General features: G+C 33.1%; 1 protein-coding gene across 3 annotated transcripts; it reads left to right on the top strand.

The window, feature by feature from the left end:
* Positions 1-9782: 9782 nt before the first annotated feature.
* LOC130973379 (uncharacterized) lies at positions 9783-13285 on the top strand. 3 transcript variants are annotated; one of them, XM_057897864.1, is made up of 4 exons: positions 9783-10256; positions 11574-11922; positions 12021-12209; positions 12881-13285. In XM_057897864.1, exons 2-4 carry the CDS (start codon positions 11692-11694, stop codon positions 12962-12964), a joined length of 504 nt encoding a protein of 167 aa, XP_057753847.1. In that variant the 5' UTR covers positions 9783-10256; positions 11574-11691; the 3' UTR covers positions 12965-13285. The 3 variants fall into 3 exon arrangements, with proteins under 3 accessions (XP_057753847.1, XP_057753849.1, XP_057753848.1); XM_057897866.1 differs by having other exon boundaries at positions 11538-11922; XM_057897865.1 differs by having other exon boundaries at positions 11492-11922.
* The last annotated feature ends 7813 nt before the right edge of the window (positions 13286-21098 follow it).

Raw genomic sequence — 21098 nt, 5'->3', positions numbered from 1 at the left:
TAACAAAGACGAGGAAAGAAAATAAACTAATTAATACAACAACATATAAACCAAACGCAGTATAATTCTTCTTAATGCTTCTTCATCCGGTTCCTGAAAAGGTAAATCTGTAGGGGGGTGAGAGCCTAACCACGCGGTCTCACCACGGAGTTTCAAAGTTGTCATAAAAAGATATTGAATAAGCAAACTATTTTCAAGCTCAGTGATTATCATTGCCTTATGAATCTTTTTAAAAAAACCAATAAGAAATCGTTCAAACATTTTCAAAGAAACAATATTTAATCTTTCAGAAATCCAACCACGCAATCAAACAACATAATCATTAATTCAGCACCAAAGTTCATTCTCAAATGTAGCACTCCAGGACAAACACATGCAAGACAGACAAGAAAAGTACAAGTAGGTAGCAGTTATAGCAAATAGTTCAAGTAGCAGTTAAGAACAATTTAGCAATTAGGCAAACCAAAACAAGTTCAAACCCAAGCAAAGCATACATATGCATATGATGCATGCCTGTCCTCTGGCTGATGAGGCTCATCTGTCGGTTATCCAGCCAACCCGACAAAATTGAAAACTCATTTGATAATCCATGCCTAGTGAGTTCTTGTTCGAATTCCCTTGATTTAAAGATTCTTTCTTCCATGGGCTGATTTCTTTTTAAGCGCATCGCAATTTTCTTAAATGATTTTTGCAAGGTGATTACTCCAAGTATACTTTCAAATTTTTTTAAAACCATTTCGATGAAGTTTTGAGTTCTTTTGCAGAAATTTAAGTTTTGAATCAATTTCTTATAAGTTGCTGATGTTTTTTTTAAGCTTTTTGTTTCTATGAGTGACATGCTCTATGAATCCTAATCGAAATCCTTTGATTTAAGTTCCCTTCTTAAAATGAATTAGTTTCCTTTTTAGCGCGTCTTAATATTATTGAACATCCTTATAAAATTGTGACTTCAAGTATATTATTGGAGTTTTGTTTTAAACCTTTTTTAAACAAGTTTTGATTTCTTCTTATGCAAAGTTGTCCCTGATTTTGAATTGCTTTACTTGAGCAGTGCCTCTCTTTGATGTGATTTGAACTCGTTCCGGGGTGATATAACTGTCTATTAAAGTTTTAATAAAATCGCTTTCAATTCAGCCTACACTCCTTTACCTTATACTCTGAAAATTTCTGTATGTGATTTAAACATGTTCAATTGTAATGCATCATCTTTTCTTTTATGAGTAAAACTTTATGTCAGGTTTTCTTCCAACAAGATTGTAGTTTTTATACATGCTTAAAAAAGAAGAGAAAATACAATTTAGATCTTAGCCAAATTAATCTTTCCATTTACAAAGTTTGTGTAATCTATTTCCACTTGAATTTATATTGAAATAATGCCACATCTATGCTTTTATTAATATTTTGAAGGATGTTTGTTACCCATTTTCTCTTTCAGAACATGAAATGATTTCCCCTTAAGTTTTCCATTCTTTACGAATAATGCATTCGAAAATATTTTTAAACCATACTCTTGAGTTCTATAAACTTTGTCTTTGGTTTGGATATTCCTCTTCTGTAAACCTCATATTCCTTAATTCAGCTTAAATTTGTTTCAAAATAATGTGTTGTTTTTCATCTTATTGATCCTATCAAATCTCTTCGACTCAAGAGTTACCCTTAGAGTTATCAGTTGATCCTCTTTCCAACATTCTTCATTACTTGTTTATCCTTGTCTACTTGTGATTTTAACAATTCTTTCAAATTCTCGCAAATATGGTCTTTGCCGTTTTTCTTCTCTAAGGTCTGTTATCCTTCTGAGTATACTCGAGATTAGTTTTGGTATCTTGTGTGCCTATTGGATTGAGTAAACGACACATTAGCTCTTTAGGACACATTTGGTGAATACAAAATGTGAAAATTTGTAAATATACGATGTTGCAGGAAGTTGTGGAACCTTATTTCATGTGAAAGAATTTTGTTGATGTTGGGTTTGTGACCATTAAGATTTACGAAGTGTTGATGAGGTTGAAAACCTTTAGATAAGTTGCTCAATGAAGTACGGTTAAGAATGGTGGAGATAAGTTACGTTGAAGTTTGAATAGTTGAGTCTTTGAAGTTGGTATGAGATTAGTATATGGATGTTAAGCACATCGTTTTATCTCCGTCTTGTTTTATAACCTTTTGTCGCCTTGCTTTACCATCACATGCTTGAAACATATCGCCTTGTACATCAAGCCTATCTTGTAACTTCTGTTTCGCATAACACTTATACCCTTTATACCTTTATGCCATATGAAAATTCTGGTATTTGAAATTATATATATATATATATATATATATATATATATGTATATATATATATATATATATATATATATATATATATACTTACTGAGAACCTTTTACCTTTTCTTTAAATAAGTTCAAGAGTGAAGTAATATGAAATCTCTTTTATTTGTATCAATTTTCGAGGACAAAAATTTTTATAAGGTGGGTAGGATGTAAGGTCCAAGACTTTTAAAAAGTCCTATTTTAAACTAATCTCAAATTATATATTTATTTATAGTTTTAATTTTAAAAATTATTTTTAGTAAAAATAATTAAAGACAATTAATTGGATTTGAAATAAATTAAGGTTTTTATCCAAACTTTATATTTATGGATTATTTTCCTATTCATGATTAAAGTTCTAAAAATTCGAAAAAATAACGAGGTTTGGCTATTTAAATTAGAATTTTGTCTAATTTTATAATTATTGAATTATTTTTTATATTTAAATTATAAAATTGGTAGTTATGAAATAATAAAAATTTTATATGATTTGATTTTAGATAATTTAATTTATATCATTTAATAATAATATTTTTATAAATAAAGAAAATTAATTATATTACCTTATAATCTCAATTAGAGTATTTGATTTCAAATCACTTGGTATTTTGATACAATAAATAATATTTTAGAATAATTTTAGAGATTTAATTAGATTTCAGATTAATCCAAAATCCCCAAATTTTATCACAAAACCCTAATTTTCAAATGAAACCTTAATTTTAACCAAATTAACCCTACTTCCCCCTAAACTAACCATAGCCGCCACATTCATTTTAATTTTCCTAATCTAACCTGCAGAAGGAAGAAACAAAAGAAAGGGAAAGAAAGAAGGGGGCACGGGAGGAAGGAAGAGCTGAGAGGATGAGGGGGAAAGGAAGGGGACGGCGCCGGTGGGGCTGGGAGCCGCCGTCGCCGTCAACGTCGAGTCATTGAGAAAGAGAGAGAGAGAGAGAGAGAGAGAGAGAGAGAGAGAGAGAGAGAGAGCCGCGAGTGGAAGGAGAGAAAAACTGCCTCGTGTCTTGCTATCGCCGCCGTCGTCGCCCTCATCCCGAATCGCCATCATCGCCGGTGCAGGGAGAGGAGTCGTCGCGCCACTGTAGCACCGCCGTTGTTCGGTCGCCGTGCTGTCGTCTGAGAGCAGAGAATGAGCACGAGGAAGGAAAATCCCTGCCCTCGCGTCGTCGTTGTCTCCGCGGGTCCCTGTCGCCACTGTTCTCCTCGCCATGAAGCCAGCGCTGCCATCGTTGTCATCACGAACTGCTGCTGCGTGTGACGTCGTCGCCGCCTCTGAGTCCGTCTCCGTTAAGCAGAGCGCGCATAGAGGAGAAGTCGTTCAAGCCACTACCAAGTCACCGTCGATGAAGCTTCAACCGCCGTACCTTTGGTCGCCGGAAATCGCCGCTGGAGCCACCACCTTCTTGGTAAACCCTAGCCCTGTTCTGGTTTTCTCTTATTATCGGTTAAAATCCTGGTTACTATAAGAGTTGTTGCTGAGGTTGTTTGTGCCAGGGATTGTTTATCGCGAGTTGCTCTGTCGTACGCCGCTATCGGAGCTACCATTACACTACTACCACTTTTGCTTTAAGCCGTTGATTATAGCGAGTATTGTTGTCATTGCGGCTGCTTGGTTTAGTCGCTCCTCTTTAGTACGATAAGCTATTCCTTATTTCAATTTCGAACTCTGTCAGTCGCTGTTCTATTATATGTTGTTAAGACTCAGTGATATTAATGCTTTAGGATCGAGATCCAGTTGCTGCACATTGGCGAATTTAAGTTACTGCTGTGGATGCGGACACCGTGGAGCTGTGATTACGGCTGTTACCAATGTCGGGTCGAGAGGAAAAGAGTTCCGGTGATGTGTTTGGTCTATAGTTTTGACTTATTTAGGTAGATTTTTTCTTAAAATCTATTTTACATTATAGAGTTGTGATAAATAGATATTGACGCAAAAAGATATACTTCTGTGATTATATTTGTCTTGTGGATATGATGGTTTGTTGGTTTGGAATATGGGGTGCTTGATTGCGTGAGTGGTGTATGGTTGTTGATAAGAAATGAGTTTGAAAAGTTATTTACTTGGTTATTATGAAAAGTGAGTTTTCTTGACTTGGAGATAAAGAGATTAGATAAAATTCTAATTTAAATAGCCAAACTTCGTTATTTTCTCGAATTTCTAGAACTTTAATCATGAATAGGAAAATAATCCATAAATATGAAGTTTGGATAAAAACCTCAATTTATTTCAAATCTAATTAATTGTCTTTTATTATTTTTACTAAAAATAATTTTTAAAATTAAAACTATAAATAAATATATAATTTGAGATTAGTTTAAAATAGGACTTTTCAAAAGTCTTGGGCCTTACAGGTGGAGCCTATTGCATGGAACAAAAAGATCAGAAATTAACAACATACAACAATATGTTAAATTGTTAATGCCTTGAACAATGTTTGCATAATGGAGCTAACATTTAAGATTAAAATGCAATTGCCTTGATTTTCTCGCTTCCCAAAATCACATCAAACTTTATAAAATTATCGCAAACAATAAGGCAGATATATAATATATTGTACTACTAAAGCAGATAAAAATACAGCAGGCACTGAAAAATATGTGAATCTTCAATAGATAAATACTTCATGTCTAACTATGGTGTTTTGGAGGATTGTGGAGGAAGGGGAGTATTGAGAGTTTTAGTTAGAATTTGGTTAAGTTTAAGAACCTTAGAGAACTATCCCTATTTATGGTTTCCGTTTTAAGTCTTTAAGTTTTATAATTTGAGTGTTAGAGTTCTAGGATTGCCTCTGGCTTTTTCAGAACCTTATATCTTATGTATGCAGAACCTTTACCATGCTAGAACCCCCAGTTCTCATCTCATACAATAATGTTATTTTTCAGATGCAGGTCGAGATACACCTCGCTAGGCGTCTAAAGTTCTATTGCAGCGAAGATAGGAGTTTGGGCTATTATGTTTTGTTATATATATATATATGCTTAAATTTCTTCTTTTATGTATTCTACTTTGGTGTCTCATAGAGGATTTTGGTTGGAGAACTAGGGTTTATTTTGACAACTTTAGATTTGAGATTATATGTATGTACGTAAATACCCTCTGGCCAACCTTAGCTTCGCAGGCTGAGTTATGAGCTTGTTTATTTTGTACCCTTGACCTTTTATTCTCACTTTCTATATATATATATATATATATGTGTGTGTGTGTGTGTGTGTGTGTGTGTGTGTATGTATGTTTCTTCGTACACAAGTAACTTTATTCCTGAGCGTTGCATTTTTAATTTTGCGATTTTGCTTTACTTATCCTTCAAGGCTCCTTGTATATCACTTTCTTTCAATTATTTTACGTATATATATATATATATATATATATATATATATATATATATATATTTATTTATTTTAGAGGTTGTAATACCACACCACTTCTATTTTATGACTTAAGCGTAAAGCTCTGTGTGGTGGGGTGTTACACGCACAATCTCCCAGTCACTGCACTTGTTAACACAACATTTTACAGGCTTAATGATTCTCTTGCAATACGAGGTCTGATTAATGCAAGTGGACATCATATGTACCTCGATACCAATGCATCTAAATTTTCAAAGGATGCTGTGAAGACACCAGGGGCTCAGACAGAACATGACTATACCGATTCGTCCAATGCATCATCCAAAAAGAGTGGGTTCCAGACCAATCTTGATTCTTGGGTCCTGTCAGTACTTCGTCGTGTGCTTCACATAGATCCCACTCTTGATGAGGAATGCCCTGGGTCAAACCAAATTATCTCCTTAATCTATCGGATGCATGCCACTCATTGCATTCAAAAGATATCAGAGGCACCGTGGCACTCCATATAACCGAACGTTGACGGATGTCAATAGGAATTACGTCTGTCTCAATGCGACCAATTGCATAAGCCTCCCAAACAAACTGTACACGTTGAAAATAAAAGAGAATTACACACCAAATAATAATACGGCTAAACAAAAACAGATATTTATTTTTTACAACATACCTGTCCTTCTTGCAGATCATCCAACGACCTTCTAAAGTGAGCAAGAGAATAAAATTTGTAAGGTTGATCAGCACGCTCCCAGTTACGCCACCTGACATTAGACAATCCATTAATTAACTTTTATTGATCAAATTTAAAATACAACGTGTTACACTTTCTCAAAGCAGATAGTAATTAACTTTACCTGTTTACAATCAGAAAGAGTCGAGAATTGCCAAGAATCAACGCAAGAAATGGTAGACGGATCCAAGTCTAGGTAAGAAAAAGTGTCAATAGACCATCAATCTCCTTACAGTCGATACGAGATGCCCTATATGATGCTCTATACAGGTGTGCCAGACATACCAATCCCCAACTAAATTGTATGATTTCAGCGAAATTACGAAGCAACGGCAAAAACTTCTAGTGCACCGCTGCCCCAGACTTGTCTCCAAAGATAATGGTCCTAAATAATAACATTATGTGGCACTAGACGTACCTCTGAATGTGAATATCATCAACCAACACTAAATAATCTTTCAGTCATTGAAACTACGTCAACTTTATAAAGCTTTCTCTACAGTCTGTCTTCCTAGGTGCAACACCAAACTGGTGCAAGCATTCGGCTTCTAAGGCCTCATAACTACTGAAGGTTAGCAGACCATTCATTGAAAGATCAAGAATTATCGCCACGTCCTCCAACGTCACAGCATACTCACCAACCAAAAAATAGAATATGTGAGTCTCAGGACACCATCTCTCAATTAGAGCATTAACCAATGCCGATTGACATTGAATTATGCCAATCTGGAAAACCTGATAAAAACCAGTCTCTCGTAAATGCCCCTCTACGATTTGATTGTACAGATTCAACAATTTTAAGTAGTTACATTGCAACATCTGTAAACCCTATAAAACGTAGCCATATATCACATTAAACATAGATAACCATATTCAATTAACAAATTAAGTTTAACAAAATCAAATTTTTATTATCACTAACCAATAAAACATAATCATATTAACAACTATATTATTAACTACTCAAAATATACTAAATCTATTTTACAAAAAAATCACATTTATATTTATTAGCTTCTAATAATAATCAATAAACCTTAAATGAAACTAAAATATAAATCTAATTATTATTAGATACATTAAAACTATATTTTTTAATGTCAAAAATCTATTTATTTTGTAATAATAATTCTTATTTTTTATTATCTATTTATATAACCAGAATAATTTTAAAAAGTATTAAACACCTCAATTAAATTATATATATATATATATATATATATATATATATATATATATCACCAAATTTATCAATAATCATAAATAATTTATTAAGTTCATATTTAAAATTTAGTATTACTAACATAGTTTATTACCTAAATTTACACTAAATTTATTCGGTTTTTATTTTTCATGATACTATAACAATAATAATAATATATCTTAATTAATTCACTAACTAAAAATAAAAAATGATTAATTATTATATTTAAACAATTTTAAAATTTTCACTTCTAGTACTACACAATAAATTAAACAAACATATCAAATAACTATTTAACTAACAACACACAATAACAAGTCATTAATTCTTAATTAAATATATAAATAATATACTCATAATAATAATAATAATTAATTCAATAATTTTTCAAATATCTTCTAAATTTATTTTATTTTACTGACTATTTTTAATCATTAATAATAATTATTTTATCATACTTATAATCTTAATAATTATTACTATAATATTTATATTAATCCCTAACATTATTATTATTATTTTTATTAAATCAAAATATTTGATAATAAAAATTTACATAATTAAGATGATCAAGATAATTAACAATGTAAAGCTCTGGACGATTAACGTCTTTTATTTTTCGTCTCCTTAGCATTGTTGAAGGACAGTTTTTAATGGTGGCAATTTTTTCCTCATATACGGATTTCTACCGCAACAATTAGAGAAGAGAAAAGAAGGTGGAGTTGGGGGAGGGAGAAGAATGTTGAGTAAAAAGGGATGGTTGGGGTTGTTCACGGAGATACAAGCAGGGGCTGGGGAGCTGCATGGATAATGGGTGGCTTGCAATACGCAAATAGAATGGTTCAATTTGTGTACCTCCTATTTGTGCAATCGGATTGTCCAATTTGTTCCATGCAGCCATCACACCCTCGTCGTTCACTCTGCACTCCAAGAAACACACTATACACAACTCCTATCCCAATATTAAAATTAAAAGAGAAAATTTTACTATCGAGATGCTAAAATAACACTCTCCTCCTCTCTATTTGTAAAAGTAAAACTCTCCTCCCTTATAATTTTTAAAAACTCCCTCTTTAATTCATTTAATTTTTTTTGTGTTAACTATCATTAACTTTACCCATTTTTCAAAAAAAATTAAATTATTTTTACAAAAATATCTTTTAACGAAAATTTGATTTTTTTTGTGATAAAATTTTGTTTACGAAAATGTGCTTTAACAAATTATCTTTCTATTGATTAAATTGCATTTTTTTTCAAAATATTTTTTAAAATTTTTTTTAATGATTAAATTATTTTTTTCTAAGATACCCTTCAGTAATTTTTTTTTAATTATTGAAGAACTTGCTTTGTAAAGATGTAAAAAAATGAAATATTAATTTTTTAAATTTTAGATTTATCTATCTTGACTTATTTTTAAGTTTTGATAAAGTTGTTAATAATTTTCAATAGTTCTATAAAAACAAATTATTTATTAATATTAATTGTTATACATATTAACAGTGTTAAGATTTTTTTATTTAACGTTAAAATAATAACATTGAAATAAAAAATTAATAGTAAAATACAGAAATAATTGTTAACAAAAATTTTGCCAAAATTATAATTTAATAATTAAAAAATTATTGAATGATATCTTAGAAAAGAAATAATTTAATCATTAAAAAAGTTTTTAAAATAATATTTTAATAAAAATACAACTTAATCGGTAACAAATAATTTATTAAAGGATATTTTGATAAATAAAATTTTTGTTAAAAGGTATTTTTATAAAAAATAATTTATTTTTTCTTTAAAAATGGATAAAATTAGTGTTAGTTAAAATAGATTATTTTTTTAAAAAAATCATAAGTAATAGGAAGGTATATTTTTTAAAGAAAAAAAGAAAATGTCATTTTAATATCTTTTAGAAGAGAAAAGTGAAATTTTTTCAAATTAAAAAGGCTAGAAAAATATCATCATTAACATAAGTTCTGCTAATCACAACTAATGTTCTAAAAATCAGATCGAACCGGTCGACCGGACCGATTCAATTAGCGATTGGGTCAGATACGTAAAACCGTCGTTTAGAAAACCTGTGAAAAACCGTTGAATTGGACACCGGTTGGACCGAACCGGAACCCGCTCGGTTTACACAAAAATGGAAGCTCCTTCGTTTCTTTCTCCCTTTCCCCCTTTCTTTCTTTCATTCAGAAAGAAATAAAATCACAACCTCAGCCGAAAATCGCTAGCACTGTAAGCCTACACCACCGCCGCAAGGAGTGGCATACTGCCGCGTCCGTCGCACTCAAAGTTAAAGTTCGCCATCCGTCCGTCTATCTAGCTTCCCTCGTGATCCAAGTCTTCAACCCCTGTTCGCTGTCACCAATCGCGGCTGCTTCCTCGAGCTCGGCGTCCGTCGTCTTTGTCTGCTCAGCCGCGCTTCCGTCGCCGTTTGTTTGCCGTTCACGTTCGCGTTTTCGTTCAGCTGTCGTCTTCGTTCGCGTTCTTGGCCGTTCACGTTCGCTCGGCTTTCACTGTTCGCGTTCGCTCGCCGTTCACCGTTCGAGTTCGCATTCGTGTTCGTCTGGAAGCCACGTTGCTCTGCTTCAAACACTGCGACCAACCCGCGCGCTCCACCTAGCCGTAGAACTGCTATCTTTTGTCGCCGCCGTGAGTTCCCTAAACCCGCCACCAGACAATACACTCACACAACACCAATACTCTGCTTCAAACTCTGCAACTTCTGATTTCTATTACAATAAGTAACTATTTGATTTGGCAGTGGTTTGGATTATTTCATAGACTGAATTAAAGTTACAGTAGTTATGTTCTCTTCTCTATCACATTGATATTAAGCTTTGAATCCTCTTATTTTGTTTTAATTTCACCGCACTCAACATGTTTGATGAAATGCTTTAACCATGTTACTGGTTGGTTTTATAATTTCTAACTTTTAGAAACTTAGTAAGTTGATTGCATGTGAAATTAGAATAATTGGATCTTAGTAATTAGGAAATTTTAGCTGCACAAATAGCATCTTTGCAGAAAACATATTAGCATGATGATTCCACTTGCATTAGTGTTCTTCTGTTAAATTTTAACCGTTATTGTGAATTTGTTAATTTGCTAATTGTTCTTGTGTTGTTGTTCTGTTGTTCTTCTGTTACTCTTAATTTTTTTGTTTTTGTTGTGATTTTCTGTTCTTGATTTAAGCTGTGATTGAAGGTTCTTTGGTTTTGGTATTCTTCACTTTCCTGTAAGCTTAGCTTTTAATTCTTTGAGCATACACGGATCAAATCATTGTTTTCAGCAATGGTGATTTTTAGATTTTTTTTGGGTTGCTTTGTTTTAAATGTTCCTGTTGTTGTTGGTGTTTTTGCTGTGATTTAAATGTTCTTTTGATTCTTTTTTTTTTCCGAATGCCCAGTCAGTACTTGGTTGATTGGTTTTGCTCACTGAATGTATTTTTAAATTGATGCCCAGTCTGTTTTCATTGTTTGGTTGCACTGTCTCTGTTCTTGATCTCCGCCGACTTGCTACCCCTCCTCCGTGTTGGATTCTTTTTGTGTCAGGCTTTGTTGTGTTTTTGTTTCAGCCTCTGTTGTGTTGTGTGTTTGTTTCGGGCTCTGTTGTGTGTTTATTGTGCAACACTATCATTTTTTGTTTCACTTTTTGACTTAGCTACATTAAGACAATATTCTCTATCTTTAACTTGTGCATTGTAATTCAATCCAGCTATTTTTAAATGGAAGTATAATTATGTTAATTGTCAACAAATTTGCTGCAAGTTATTGCATATTTTGATGATTAATTACATTTAGTTGGTGATATTTTACGTAGGGTTTTAAATTTAAAAGATATTTAGGATGTTTGTTTATAATTTATTTATTATTTTATTATGGAAGGTTGAATCACGGTTAGACCGGTTAGACTAATAAAACAATGAACCAGTGACTAAAACAGTTTGATGACCGGTCTGGTTTTCAGAACCTTGATCACAACAGTCACATCGTCACTGCAGCCTCTGCCTTTCGGTCAGACTTTGTCGTTGGTCATCCAAAAACACAAAATTGGCTGTACGTGGTTGTGATTGAGTAGATGAAGAATGAACATAATTAGGCAGAGATTGATGCACACGCTTCGGCACGATGGCCCAACAGAAACACTGAAGAAGAAGGCATTGGAATTGGAGAAGAAGAGGAAGACGAGGAAGCCCAAGAGCAAGGAACAGTTCATCGTCCAAGTTCCCGAAAACTTGTCGTACCTCGACACCGCCACCATGCCCATGGTTGTCGCCGCCGTTGGCATCGTAGTCTTTGCCAAGCTCCTCATGATGGTAACCATATATATGACCCCGTTGCACTAATCATGCCTGAAGATGGTTTTGCACATTACCTGTTTGATAAAATTACTGAGTGAATTATTGCTTGGTAGTATGATGAATCAAGGGCTCAGGAGTTGCTGGAGCGGAAGATCAAGCATGCTCCAGCTGGTCAGGGAAGTGTGAGAATGCTGAGCCGCGAGGAGTGGGACAAGGTTCGAGAACTCCGGCCTAGGACCCCGTTTGAGTCCAAGCTTGCCCGCCCTAATGCGAGAATCAGAACTGGAGAACCCTTGTGTCTTGTATGCAACTTACATTTTTATATAAACTTTTTACTTCTGATTCTGCTATCTTACAAGTACATATGAGTTTAATTTGATGGAAGGATAATGCATTTTGCTAAGTATGCCAATCATATTCTTTGAAGTAGTGGCTGTGAGAAACTAGTGTATGCTTTTGTAGAATTGATTTAGTTAGAATTGATTTCGATGTAAAATGATTGAGGTTAAAAAAAAAACTCACTTCTCCCCAAATTAATTCTATTGGCAGTGCATGCAAGAATTGATTTTGAGACTTGCAAACTTCTCAAAATAAATTCTAAGCCTCCCAATGGATCTCCAAACATGTTATATGCATGTTTACCGGTGTGCCAAGATCCATTATATCCAATATATTTGACCTGTAAAGTATATGCTTGCAAATGATACACGGAACCTATTATAAGAACAAGTATGTGCAATGAGAGATTGCTAGTCATTAGTTCCCATGATAAAGCAAGGCTGCCCATTTGGGATTTAACACTTACTGCCCTAGCTTAGGTTTAGATAATGTGTTAAAGGAATTTTGCCTGTTTACATGGGAGCATTTAGTCACTGTTTTGAATTTTAACTCAATGTTATGACTCTGCATTGGGTTGTTTATTTCTGTGTTCAGCGGTGTTTATGGCTGATTTTTTCTCACATGGTGTGTGCAGGAGGACTTGAAGGATTGGACAATTGATGTTCTCATGGATGGTGTTACTAGAGCTGAAGAGTGTGGGAAACACGGTTCTTTATAACTTCTCCTGGGTTTTAAGCTTGTCTTCTAATTGCCCTTTCTTTTGTTCAATCTCCATTAGCCTGACACCGAGTTGATCCTTTAAATTTTATACTGTATTTCAGCCCCCTATGCCAAACACATTTGATATAAAGAGTGGTTTATGCTCTGTTGTGATGGCATAAAATTGTCGCAATTGATAATAACTACTTTAGTTATCTTCCTTTTTACCCAGGAAAATTGCATAGAATTGTTTGGTAAATATGAATTATTGAGGGGATTTTATGTTTCTATGTAATTATATATGTTTTCATATAAATAAGATATAATTATTCTACTTCTACATATGTTCTCATACTATGGAATATGAAACTAACCTGAAGTTGCTATAACTGTGAACATAACTGAGAAAGAGAGTTTTCCAATTGATGATTAATAGGGAAAGTTTATTATTATTGTATTGTTTACAGAGAGACCATGCTTATATATATGGGCTCATAGAGAGGAGACTTTCCTACTCAAGTAACTACTATAACTAACATAACTGCATTAACTGAATCTTTTCTTGAAAACGTTCAAAAGGTATTTGTGTAATAGGATTTGTAAGCACATATGCAATTTGAGAAGATGTCAAGTCAATTTCGAAGTGTTTGGATCTACTATGCAATAAAGTGCTAGATTTTTAGACAGCAGGACAACACTCGGATTATCACAAAATTGATAGGGACAACCAAAGGTGTGAAGTGCAATTCACAAAACAACTTCGGGATCCCATGATTTCTGAATTGGTATCTGCTAAGCAGTCATATTTCGCTTCTATGGAGGATTTGCTTACTTTATCCTGCTTCTTGTTGGACCCTGAAATCAAATTTGAGCCAACAAAAACACAAAAGCCACTAGTAGATTTTCCATTATCTAAATAATTAGCTTAGTCAATGTCAGAAAAGGCAAGAATTCTAAAGTCAATAACAGAAGATAAAAGTAAACCATCAGACAAATGAACAGCCCACATAAATAGCACAAGTTGCTCTTTATAGTTGTCCAATGTTGCTGTAGCGGCTATTGCATGAATTGACATACACGATTCATTGAATAAGCAATTTCAGGACGTGTAAGGTTAGCATATTGCAAGCCACCAGCAATAGATATAGGTAAGGTAAGTTTATCCAAAAAGTTAAACCTTTGTGCAATAATTTTCTAAGAAGAGAACATTGGTGTAGTTACACTAAGATTTATCCATTCCAGTTTCAAGAGTAAATCAATCATGTTCTTAGTTTGAGAAATATGCAGTCCCATGTTTAGTAAATACTAGTATTTTTATTTGTTATAACATTACAGGAATATAATTTTTTAAAATTACTTCTATTTTGTTTTGGCATTATAAATTATTCTACAAAAGATTTATAGAATTAAACTATTTTTATAAAAAAGTCGTAGGGGACAAAAGTCCCGCCAGCTAAGAAGACCAGGGTCTCCATAAATAAAAAAAATTAAATAATAAGATTTTTAGCTATTATTTTCATGTGAAAAAGTTTAATTTTTTACTAATAATTAATTTTAACATTCGTTATCTAAAATTCAAAAGAATTTAACGTGTATATTTTTACATTTGATTAGGTGTTAAGTCTGTTACACAAAGAAAAATAATTAATTTTTATGTTTACTATTTAAAAATATTTTTTTCTCTATATATATAAAAATAAAATTAGATATTAGCATAAAAAATTTATACTTATAGTTATAAAATTAACTCAAAATTATTTTTTTAAAAAAAATAAATCTTGATACTAACTTTTAATCACAACATTAGTATTCTCTCTAAATTATATGTAATAAATATTTGAAGAAAAAAAAATTGAAAATATAGATTAGAAAGATAAGTAGTAAAATTTTAAAATAAAATAAAAAATAGGGTTAAGTACGATTTTGGTCCCTAACTAGAGGCCAAAAACTTTTTTCGTCCCCGGCCTTTTTTTGCCTTCAAAATCGTCCTGAAGGTTTAACTTAGTTTTAAAACCGTCATTTAGACCAAAATAGCCCTTCCCCTTCTTTCCCAAAATCAAGCAGAAACAGAATCAGAACCAAAAGCAGAACTAGAAGCAACAATAATCAGACAATGTAATAAACATTAAAAAAATAGATAATGGATCAATAAACCTGTATAATGAAACAATGTAATCAAGCTGAAGCAGGAGCACGAGCTGAAGCAGGAGCAGAACAACAACAACAACAACAACAATGAAACAATGTAATCAACAAGAAGCAGAAGCAACCAGAAGCAACAATAATCAGAAATCAACAACATAATAAAAGCAGAAGCAGAAGAGGAAGAAGCAGAAGCAAAAGCCGGCGAGCCACCCGAACCACCCTCCTTTCTCTTTTCTTCTTTCTCTCATCTTTTCTCTTCTCCTCTGTTCACGGTCTCCTGGCTGATCCTCTATCATAGCGCCGCCACCTTTTCTTCTTCTTCACTCTTCGCGCTACCCTAGCGCCACCGTTACAGCGCGAAGCCCTCTTCTCCTCCCTCGACTCACCTCCAGTTCGCGCCATCTTCTTTGAGCTCCACCATCACCGTCGACCTCTCCTCTACCCACCATCATAAAACCCCCAAAGCTTTCCCCTGCTCTTGCCTCGAACCAGAACCCACCGCCATTGAGCACCTCCGCTGAGCCCAAAGGAGCAGTGGCGAGATCCAGCGACCGAACGACGACGAGCTGCGGCGGCGGATTCCCTTCCCCTTTTCTTCCCCACCTTCCCTTCTCCCTCTTCGAACCCCTGAACCCCACACGCGCGTGCGTGCGTGCGTGCGCGTGATTCCGTTCCCTAGCACTTTAACCCGTTTTTCTTTTTTTATATATATATTTTTTAATTAGGAATAATTTGGTAATAAAAATTAAGATTTTGGTAAAAATGATGATTTTAAAACTAACTTAAATCTTTGGGAGCATTTTGTAGGCAAAAAAAGCTGGGGACGAAAAAAATTTTTGACCTCTATGTTAGAGACCAAAATTGTACTTAATCCTAAAAAATATGCATATAATAATAATAATAATAATAATAATAATAATAATAATAATAATAATAATAATAATATATTTTATTTGAATTATGTTATGTTGTTAATTTTTTTTTGTAGAACAGAAAGGTAGAGAAAAACAGAGAATGAGAAAAAGGAGAGAGAAAGATAACAAAGAATGAGAGATGGAGTTTGTTAATTTTGAAAGATTTTTTTTAATTGTAATGAAAAAATATCTAGTGACACATTTTGATTTGTCAAATTACTAATATAAATTATAAATTATATATAAAGTGGGAAGGATTGAGAGAAATAGAAAAAGGAGAAAAGTAGATAAGATAATATAGGAAGGGAGTTTATTAATTTTGGAAGGAAAATAAGAGAGTGTCATGTGACACATTTTGGTTATTAAATTAATTAGTAATATATAATATATAATATATAATATAGTTATATTTCAATTTTAATTTTAATTTAATTTGAATACAATTAGAGAATGTCATATTATACATTTGATTGTCAAATTTGTAATAAGTCATTAATAATGATATATAAGAAAGATAAAGTGATGAAGAAATAAAAGAAATAGAGAAAGAGATAGGGAGGAGAGGAGAATCTCTTTAATTTTGAAAAGAAAAATTTAATTTCAATTATAATAAAAAAGTAATATATAACACATTTTAGTTATAAAATTAGTAATATATAATAGATAATAGATGTAACCTCAAAATCCTAAAAGATCTTAGAAAATTTCAGTCTTATCATTTCTACAATCATAATATCATCTACGTATATAAGTATTTATATAAGAGGAAGCATGGTATTAAAATTATAACATATTAGTAAATTCAATAAAATAATATATTTTATATATTTTATTCAGGATAATTTACATAAATAAATCGTTTGAAAATTGAATTTATGCAAATAGAATTTTTTAAAACAAATTACATTCGTGTCCTAAATCAATTTTATGTAAATCGTTATATCCTACCACGGTTAGAATTTACATGTAATTATTACAAATTACATTTAAATACACATAATTATAATCCGCTACTTTCTATCGTGGATTATGAATAAATAGCAATGCATAAACTGCTAGAAACGGTTGTAATTTATGAAAAAATAATGAAGTATAATTTGTTAGAGACCATCGCAGATTACGTGCTGCATCATATTAGAAACACTGTCTCTCAAAAAAATCAGTGAAGAATTAAGTGAATATGAGTCACCAATAACTTTGTTAAAATGAAATATGTATGTGACTTAATTCCAACGGTAGTCTTTCCATACAACGGCCTCTATACTTCATTATTTGTTCAGCGTCTAGCGGTTTATGCATGCCCATTTATTCATAATCCATGATAAATGTAGCGGATTATGATGGTGTTTTTAAAAGTAATCTGCAATCGATTTATGTGACGAATTACATGTAAATTCTAAACCGTGGTAGGATGTAGCAATTTACGTAGAATTGGTTTAAGACAAATTTAACTTATTTTAGAAAATTATATTTGTATAAATTTAATCTCAAAATAATTTATATATGTAAATTGTTTTTTATTCATAAATATATTTTAAATATATGTAACAAAATTATTAAAATAATTGATTTATATTATTTCATGTCATATTTTTTATTATATAAAATATAAAAATATAATTTACTATCACATCAATATTTAATAAAATAAATTAATTAAAAAATAAAAAATAAATCAATTTTATATTTTATCAGATCTTAAACCAAAATAATTATTTTATAAGGACTTAGATAACTACTTCTTTATCTGATAAACATTTATTAACATTTTTCTTATATAAAAACAAATTAATTAACATATATATTTAATTATACAAAATTTTAATTTTTTGGCCCATTCTTTATCAAATTCCTCAGTCAGTCCTGAGAGGAAGAAAGAAAATCGAACAAATAAAAAGTCAGATTTTGTGCCTGTTTTAATATGTAAAGTGTTTTATGTAATTTGTCCACTGCATATTGTTAGAGCTGACAAAGTGAGGAGGTTGAAACATATAAACTTGTTTATACAATTGACCATTAAAAATAATTTGTTAATGATATGGTTGTAATAATTCAGCCATATCCTATAACTCCGATAGACGTTATAAGATCGGTTACCAGTAAATGGTCGTCCAAATAAAAATGTCTCAATACATCATTATTCTTTATTAAAAGGAGAATATTCAAAATACAATCATCGGATACTCCATTCTATAAAAGGCCAGGGGAGATAAGGCACTTTTAGACATGAGTATAATTTGATAATCCATTCACTAATTTGAGCGTCGGAGTGCCTTTTGCAAGTACCCACACCCCTTTGTTTTGCTCAAGCCGAGGTATAACTCTACTGAAGGAGAAAGCTCAGAATCATCCATCGGAAGACGAGACATACCCCTGCTGATTTATAGTTCGACCATGCAAGAACAACTGGCGCTCACCGTGGGGTCTAAGAAATAAAACCATTTCTTCCTTTTTTCCTAGGCCTCAAAATTTTCTTATCCACCTATGGTTGATCAACCTCCTCCAACACCCTCTGAGCTACTTCGAATGGTAATTGAGTTACAACAGGCTAATCAGTGCATGGCATAAGAAAATCAAAGAATGGCAAATCAAATAGTCGAGTTGACCAATACTCGAATTGAAAATAATGACGATCATAATGAACGAGTAGAAGATGAGGAACATGAATCTGATCCAACACACGTTTTTGAAACTCAGCGGCACAAAGAAGGTCGACGAGCTAATGATGCGAATGAATGGACAATGTTGTCGGTCCATTCACTGCTGATGTCATGAACTTTAAAATGCCCAAGTGGTTCACTCTGCCAACGACCTTAACTCCTTATGATGGGTTGGGCGACCCAAGAAAGCACATCAAGAAATTTTGATCTATAATGATAGTAAACGGAGCTTCTGACACTCTTTTATGTCATTGTTTTCCTACTTTTTTTAGACGATTCTGCACTTGATTGGTTTTATTCTTTGCCTGCAGATTCTATTTCTCATTTTCAGGAATTGGCAAAACTTTTTGAAAATCAGTTCGTTGCGTCTTCTATTTACTTACATGATCCTGGTGACCTGAATACAATCACGTAAGGACAAAATGAAAGCCTAAAAGACTATATTACTTGCTTTACAAAGGTAGCAATTACCTAACCCATAGGTGCATCTACATGCCATCAAAAATGGACTTTGGCTAGGAAAATTCCAAGAAGCAATCTCGGTAGCAAAACCAAAAACACTCACCGAGTTCAAGGAGAAAGCCAAAGGTCGAATGGAGATTGAGGAGCTTCGTCAAGCTCAGAAATCAGAAAAAACCCACAGTAACAAGGACGAGGATAAAGCTCAGAATAACTAGAAGAACTTTAAGCTAACTCCCCGTTATTATTCATATACGTAGTTCAACACAAAGAAAGACGACATAATTAGAGAGGTCCTAAATGGAAAGCTCATCAAGCCTCCACGGAAGGCCAATAATTATCAAGAAATGAAGAATGTGGATAAGTCCAAGTATTGCACCTTCCACCAAAAGTATGGACACACTACGGACGAGTGTGTGATCACCAAGGATTTGTTAGAGCGATTAGCTCAGTAAGGCCATTTAGACAAATACATCAGTGGCCACATTCAAAATGCGCCACATCATCTACCGACCACACCTCTGTAGAATAATATTCTCGAGATAAGGAGAAAACGCCTCATACTCATCCTGACCACCCACGAGAAATCATTAATTGTATATCTGAAGGTTTTGCAGGAGGGGGAGGCTCAAGCTCTTCCTGAAAATGTACATACTGAGCTATGTTCTCGGTTGAAGGAAGTTTAAATGAAACCCAGCCACCTTTTCATTTTTCACAAATGACATTCCATCCATCCAATTTCAATGCAAACACCACAAATTTGGATGACCCGATTGTTATTTCTATCCATCTGGGAGACCTTTTGGTACGAAAAGTATTGCTCGATCCTGGAAGCAGCGCAGATGTTTTATTCTATTCTACATTCCAGAAAATGAAGCTGAGCAATAACATACTCCAACCCTCTACTGGAGACCTGGTAGGGTTCTCAGGTAAATATATCCCAGTATTGAGATCTCTGTGGTTACAAATCACATTGAGTGACCATCCTTTATCCAAAATTTTTGACGTTCAATATTTATTTGTTGATTATTTCAGTCCTTACAATTTAATACTTGGCCGACCTTTTCTAAATAAGTTCGGCGCTATAGTATCTATAATTCATCTTTGTGTTAAGTTTCCTGTGTAGGATGACCTCATTGCAACTGTTCACAGTGACCATCGTGAAGCCTGTCAATGCTACAACATCATTCTTAAATTACCAAATCGAGCTATAGGAGCCCAAGTGAACAATGTCCATAATTTTGACGAGCTCCTAGCACCAGCAGACCTTGATCCAAGAGCCGAGTTCCTTGAGCGATGACGACGGCCAAATTGCATAGGTTTGGATTTTTTCACACTAAAAGAGGGTTAACATTGCAAGCATAGACCAAACCCAACAATCAGCCACTGATCAAATTGGAATTTCACAAGATGTGACATAACTCAAAACCAATTTAAAACCGAGAGTATTTGACTCCCGGGTCGTCTCCCAAGGAATTACTTGAGGGCAATGAGTGTGCAATTTCCAGTTGTAGTGATCAAGGGGTTATCAATGAAGAAATGAACATATAAAACAATAAAAGAACATGCAAAATTGTAATGATTGAACTAATAAAGAAATTAAAGAACCGACTATGTAATATGAACAAGTAAAGTATAAAAGAGATTAACATAGCAATGTATGAAAGGTTGAAAGCATAAGAAAGGGGTCTTAGCTTGGAGTGAGCTAAGGGTCCTTTCCTTGTTGGAACCACAATTATGACAATTATGATGGATTAGTCTCACTTGATCAACCCTCACATTGGAAGGTAAGTTAAATGAGCATAAGTGTTCTTAACCCACAAATCCTAAATTGCTTGCTAATTGCTTTAGCAACAAATTAGCGTTAGTGGGAACAAGAACAATTAACAATCCAAGAATTGACACTAAATATTGGACATTCCAACTCTAGGAACCCAATAGCTCACTTTACCCAAGCCAAGAGACAAAAATTTAG

The sequence above is a fragment of the Arachis stenosperma genome, chromosome 4, assembly GCF_014773155.1.
Source record: "Arachis stenosperma cultivar V10309 chromosome 4, arast.V10309.gnm1.PFL2, whole genome shotgun sequence".
Classification (NCBI taxonomy): domain Eukaryota; kingdom Viridiplantae; phylum Streptophyta; class Magnoliopsida; order Fabales; family Fabaceae; genus Arachis; species Arachis stenosperma.
The sequence above is the reverse complement of the archived record's forward strand: the minus strand, read 5'-3'. Positions and strand labels throughout refer to the sequence as shown.